Raw genomic sequence first — 6348 nt, forward strand, 5'->3', positions numbered from 1 at the left:
CCTAGCCTGCAACTTTGTTTCACCTGCTTAGGCTCACTTCCAGCAAGTTGTGGGAAGAACATGCAGTCTCTTGGGTGCAAGGGGAAGTTCTGAGAAAGGCTCTGAGGAACTATCACCACTCACATGACTTATATTTTGTGGAATGCACATGTGCTAGCAGCTTGAATGCAAATGCCTTAAACTTACAGCCCAGCTCACCTCGGGGAAAGCAGCATTCAGATCATGGGAGAGGCTGACTGTGGGTGAAAGTAAGGTCTAGGGCTTCATGAGAAAGCTTTGTCATCTTCAGAGTACAGCTCTTTGTGTTTCTAGTGAAAAGTAGATACCATGTACTTAATTTTAAGCACCTCACTACCACTACCTCTTTAGTTTGTAGTACAGTGCCTTTATCAGGGATCTTTGCTCTGGAAACACCCCAGATTTTTTTTTTTTTTTTCATTTTTGAAAATACCCTTTCCTAATAGCATTTTGTCCCTAGCTCTAGGTAGTTGTTACTATATGGACATGCATGCAGAATGAAGAGGCGAAGCCAGAAGAGGTTTGTCTGTTTGCCAAGATAGCAAGGTCATTTAAAGTTGATATTGGCAGGGAATTAAATTCCTGTTGTTACCAGCGAAAATGCATGTACCCCTGCCTCTCTTAGTGAGTCAAGGACAGAACAGGTTCTGATCAGCTACAGAGACTGTGTCCTCTGGAGCCATGATTTCATAGTTGCTGGATGACAGATACTAAGTTTTATTCAAATACTTATTTGCATATAGGTAAAAACACCAACTTGTTGCAATCATACAATCCTACTGCCTACTAAAATCTCTTGATTCAGTGTTAAGGTTGAACATATTAATATAGCAGTAGGGCAAGATTCCCTTATGCATTGTGGAGATATGCTGGCACAACAATTATTTGTGGGGAGGGGAGTTCCCCCAGAGCAACAACAATAATCTGCCATCTTTGTGCTTTCTGCTTGCTGATACAACACAGAGCAGTGCATCAGACTGGCACCTGGAGCTGCCAGATGTCTCCAATACAGGCTCACCAGTCACCTATCAAATGAAAAGATTAGGACTGGCAGTAAGCAGGTGAACTCCAGATGAAAGGCTGTGCAACAAGAGATAGCAGAGATTTAGGCTCCTGTGAGCAAGAATGACAGAGAAATCACATATTTCAAAAGAGGGTCATATGGCAGTTTGCGTATCTGTTTGCCAAGCTAACTGCATACAAACTAGGATTCTGTGGTTTACATGGATGTATGAAGTTTTGTAGATAGAAGCAAAACATTAGACACTCACATACACAGGTCACCATAAGGCTTCAAATCCTGAAGCCTTTGATCACTGATAGGCAAGAGAGATGATTTGTGTTATGTTTTCCCCGAATCCTGCCCCTAGAGAAACACCCTGGGTTCTAGCAACGTGTGTTTAATTGTTTTTATGCAACAAAGCCCAGCAGTGCCTGGACTCCTCCTCCTGAGCCTAGCAACGTCTGCATCTAGCACCGCAATATTGCTAGAAGGGACACCAATACCTTTGGAACTGCATCTGTTAAAACAGTTAGAGACTACACAATCAGGAGCATCCTTGGCAAACCTCCTTTCCACCTGGCAGAGTAAGTATCAGTTCTCATTTCTGTTAAGAAAAAGACTGCTTAGTAAAGAAAGGTACAAACTACAAAGGTATATAGAGCCCAGTAAGACAAACTAAAACCAGAAAGAATTATATCTGAATTATTCTCAAATATATCTCCCCTTATGTCAAGCCCTGTTTAGTTAGCAAGTTTCCCTCTGATCAAAGAGAAAAACATACATGCTACTGCCAGAGTCATCATACAAGGAGCATGACAGGTAGCCAGTCTAGTATGATTGCATGTTTGATATGCCTACTCAATCCCAGGAAGATTTCAAGTAACTTTCAGTACTTCCCAGATAAATGAAGAAGGCCCATACCTTCTACCGCACTCTACCTCAAAGTCATTTTACCAAACAGATCTGACTGATACTTTAAGGTTAAATTAAACCAAAAACATCGGTTTTAATCACAACTTAAGACATAATACCTACTTTCAAAGTTATGGACCAGATATGTAACTGGTTTGCCTCCACCTTCTGGAGTGTAGGTCATCTCTACCTTTCCAGGACCAGGTACCACAAAATCAGTTGCTCTGTACTGTTAAAGAAAAAAAAAGTCCATGATTATTTTATCTATCAGGACAGAACTTAGGAAGGCAGGATGCAGAAAAGTGTAAACAGTTGTACCAAAAAAACCATTGAGCAGGCTGTGTCTGTTCAGCCATGCAGTCAACAGATTATTTTACTAGAGATTAGAAAGACAAGTAGTCAAGAGTCTGCCTGTTTCAGAAAAGATCTTCCTCTTTAAGGGAAAAAGCTTACAGATTCTTGGGCCCCATCAATTGGCAGAGTAGACATTTTTGCAGATGCACTGAAATTTTAAACTGAAAAGTATCCAGAGTGTTGTGTGGTCTGTGAGTAGAAAGGCTCCTCTCCTTGCCTCAAAAAAACCCATTCATATCACAACTACTGATCTCATGAATAAGGGGGAATCACACAGCACCTTAATCAGCCATTATTTCTACTCATCATATGACATTTGAAAGGCCAATCTGCAGTAAGAGTTCTTTGAATTCTGTAAATGGGTACACATTTTGCTCCTCTGAGCTACACAGACTCAAAAGAGTCAACATGTACTTCCAAGTTTTTAAATGGTGTCTCATCTTCCCAACTGTCCTGAACAGCACTATTTAAGGTTACATCTCCTTGGAATTCATCATCCTTTTTCATGTAGTTTCCCTCCTATTGAGGGAATCTGTTCCCTGAGCTGTTCTGAAGCTACAGAACTGTCTTGCTCGTATGTCCTTTACATGTTCTTGAATTATTCCTTTCACTGTAATCTCATACTTTGGCAGGATTTCAATCATCCCCCTCCTAATCCATTGTTTCCTATTATTATGTTGACCTTCTCAATTATTCAATACCGTTAAGGATGTTGAACCCCATTCTTTTCTAGTGTCAGGGCTCTGCAATTATTTTCCTCTTGGAAATTGGTATTTTACCTTCCCACCCCAGCTAATCTTATGACTTGCCCTCAGTTTGTGGATTTACCCATCTATTTAAGCATTTGGCTCTTCTAGAAGACTCTGCTTTTGTTGTGTTTGGCTGCTTTACAGTGTATCGTTACCCATGGAGAACAGTATGGTTGATTCTTGTCCTCTGGGTTGCTCAAAGGCCATGGAGTGCCATGGTAGGGCTTTCCCTGGCCTTGTACTACCTCTGCCAGGTGAGCTCTGATAAAGGATGCTTCCCTACTTTGCTACAACAACTTGACGCACCCAGTATGAATATCAACCCTGCAGGAGTCCTGTGCAAGTAAGTTTAAGCAGCAAATTACAGTTTAAAAAAAGAACAAAACCACACCCACACACAGAAGGTAACTTTTCCCACTTCTAAAAAAAAAAAAAAAATCACTCAGATCAATTTTTGCTGTGAGCAACATTTGCCACCAAAAAGTCCTTTTGAGAAGTAAGAAAATATTCTTTATGCTGCCTGTCTTCTAAAGACATTGCTATGTAGGGAGGAGGGTTCTGCAGAGGTGAAGAATAACTTGGAGGAGTTATACCTTGTGTTTAGGTACAGACCTACCTAATTGAAGCACAGGCCCCTGAACGCTGTTTATACAGCTACACTGTCTAAGTAAGAGATGCACGAACCAGGCTCTCTCATACTTCACCAGCCACTGTATAAAGTGCTAGCAAGTACCTACTCCCAGGTGGAATGCAAGGGATAAAGCAGCAGCACAGAGATGTCCAAGTCTTTGTAGCCTGTATCAGTCAGGACTAAGTCTGTTCAGATAAAGAGAGGTAAGCACTGAAGTGACTCACTTGATCCCCATAAGCATGACGGCCAATGACAATGGGTTTCACCCATCCAGACACCAGCCGGGGAATGTTCTTGCAGATAATAGCCTCCCTGAAGACAGTGCCACCTAGGATGTTTCTAATTGTCCCATTGGGAGACTTCCACATCTGCTTCAACTTGAACTCCTCCACTCTTTTCTCATCAGGAGTAATGGTTGCACACTTTATGCCAACGTTGTATTTCTTTATGGCTTCAGCAGCTTCCACAGTTACTTTATCACTTGTAGCATCACGATGCTCAATGCCCAAGTCATAGCTGTAAGAAACCCACAAAGATGGTCAGAACTGCCCAGGACATTTGTTCATGTCCAACAGGAAAGAAACCAGAACCCATATGTGCCTGTGAGCATAGTTCCAGCACTCTGCTGTTAAGTTATTCCTCTTCCAGTGCAAATACTCCTGGACTGGAAGAAAACATAGGGTCATATACAGATACTTCTGCTGCTGGTAGGAGGTTGGAGAAAGGACAGTTTATGGCTGAGGTCCTCTGCCAGCGTAGGACATAGCTAATATCTCCTTTGCTTTCCTGCCTGAGCTTCCTGCGATGGAAGCTTTCAGTCTGGGATTCTAATGATATGGAGCAGCATAATCCCCAGATGAATATGGGTCTTCATTTCAAACCTCTTGTTCTGAGGGTTCTGGCTTCCTCCATGTCATGAGCATATGAAGCTACACTAGGCTTAAAAAGTGCTTTGACAATGGACCCACAATCCTGCTCTGGCAGCAAAACTGCCACTATTCCCCTCAAACAGTCAGGGGAAGTACTTTTCCCACACTCACTGTTTTAATAGCTTTTGGAGAACAACGGGTGCCCAGCATGGGATAGCCCTGAAGCATAGCCAGCTGTACATGAATCTAGCCATTGTGCTTCCTCAGCCAGGGGCCTGCTTTCCCTCCTCCCACCCCTCTTTGAAAAAAGGATGTTCTCCAGACCGTGTGCATGTATTATGCTGCTTGGTTCCCATTTGCTTGGTTCTGAACACCAACAAGCAGAAAGCCTGATGTAGGTGGCGTACAGATGACTTCAGGAACAGGGGAAGAGGTCAGACTTGTGGGTTTAATAATGGCAGATACCAGTGAAGACCTCTGTCCACATGGCTAGGAGCAATGCAGGTGGATATTTCTCTAATAATTACAGCTCAGTGGCTAGAAAGGGAAGAGATTATTTGTTCTGCTTGACCAGATGCTGTGGATGGCATGTCCCTTTTGCCATACCAGCTGCTAGTATTTGTTTTTTCCAGAAGGTAGTGTAGGAGCACAGCCTAGGCTCAGGGAATAATTGCAACAGTTAACTCACACTGTCAGCAGCAGAGTTCAAGCTTACAGACATCAGGGCAGAGTCTGTGCCCTACAACCACCCATTTGACCTCTGGGCAGATCTTCAAACAGAGATGGGAAGAAGCCATAAACCTACTCAGAGTCCAGAGATGCTAGGCTTCGTCAGGGAGTGACTGAAACACCCCACATTTCTAAGTGGATTAGGCTGCAAGAAGCCATGCAGACTGCCCAGGTGCTGGAAAGCCAGGACGGAGGAGATAAAAATTCAGACCATGTCTGTGAGAGACCTTCTTAGAGGCACAGTATAGAAAAAAAAAGCTAACTCACAATTAAGCTTTCACTGCTTACTGCTGTGAGGAACCTCAGAGGGGCTGCCAGACTTTGACAAAATACCTTCACCATGAGCCCATGCTTTCCAGAGCACTTAGTGATGTTGGCCCTTAAGCTAACCAGGGGAGTCTGCTGGGAATTTACCAGTATAAAACAGGCTAGTTAGCCTCTTTGCACTAGTGCAGGAAGAGCTATAAGGCTCTTAGCGCTAAGGGAAACATGATCAATGCCTAACGGCACAGGCAAATTGCAAGACAGAGTGGCTGTGTGTCAAAGATCCATTACCTGTGCAAATCCAGATCTACATAAGGAAAAATCAGCTTTTCTTTAATCAGTTCCCAGATGACCCGTGTCATTTCATCTCCTTGCATCTCCACCACAGAGCCTCCACGGATTTTTTTAGACATCTTGAGCTGCAACAGATATAAAAACCACCAACCTAAGTTAAAAACTGCCAAAACACATCACCAATACATGTATTCTGCATTTTTACAACACAACTGTAACAGAGGCACTAACAAAGCATACAGCATCTCTCCTAAAAGTCTTTAGAATAACCACAGTTTATCCCTAGTTTCATGCTAACTGGTATTTTTCTTAAAGCCCCAGCTCCTTGGGAGATCTATTCAAGGATAAAAATAAAGGTTAATATCCGAGTTTTAAGGGGTGTGTTCTAAGTGCATGAGCTTTAATTATAGTTGTACAAAAGAATTTGAAAGCATGACCAAACTCTTCCCCCAAATTGCACAGAAAGAGATGAGTGCTGTTCTAGATTTCATGAGTTCTAGTCCAGTTCCCTGTTTCTCCCCCTTT

General features: G+C 42.7%; 1 protein-coding gene across 1 annotated transcript in view; it reads right to left on the reverse strand.

Moving 5' to 3' along the window:
- IDH1 (isocitrate dehydrogenase 1 (NADP+), soluble) overlaps nucleotides 1-5947 on the reverse strand; it is a 10670-nt gene extending 4723 nt beyond the window's left edge. Inside the window, exons 1-3 of the mRNA XM_010283698.1 lie at nucleotides 5821-5947; nucleotides 3892-4183; nucleotides 2057-2162 (exon numbers count right to left, since the gene is read on the reverse strand). Coding sequence (XP_010282000.1) covers nucleotides 2057-2162; nucleotides 3892-4183; nucleotides 5821-5942 — 520 coding nt within the window. The 5' untranslated portion in view covers nucleotides 5943-5947. The remainder of the gene's footprint in view (nucleotides 1-2056; nucleotides 2163-3891; nucleotides 4184-5820) is intronic.
- Between the last annotated feature and the right edge of the window lie 401 nt (nucleotides 5948-6348).

The sequence above is a fragment of the Phaethon lepturus genome, unplaced genomic scaffold (assembly GCF_000687285.1).
Source record: "Phaethon lepturus isolate BGI_N335 unplaced genomic scaffold, ASM68728v1 scaffold15513, whole genome shotgun sequence".
In the NCBI taxonomy this organism is placed as follows: domain Eukaryota; kingdom Metazoa; phylum Chordata; class Aves; order Phaethontiformes; family Phaethontidae; genus Phaethon; species Phaethon lepturus.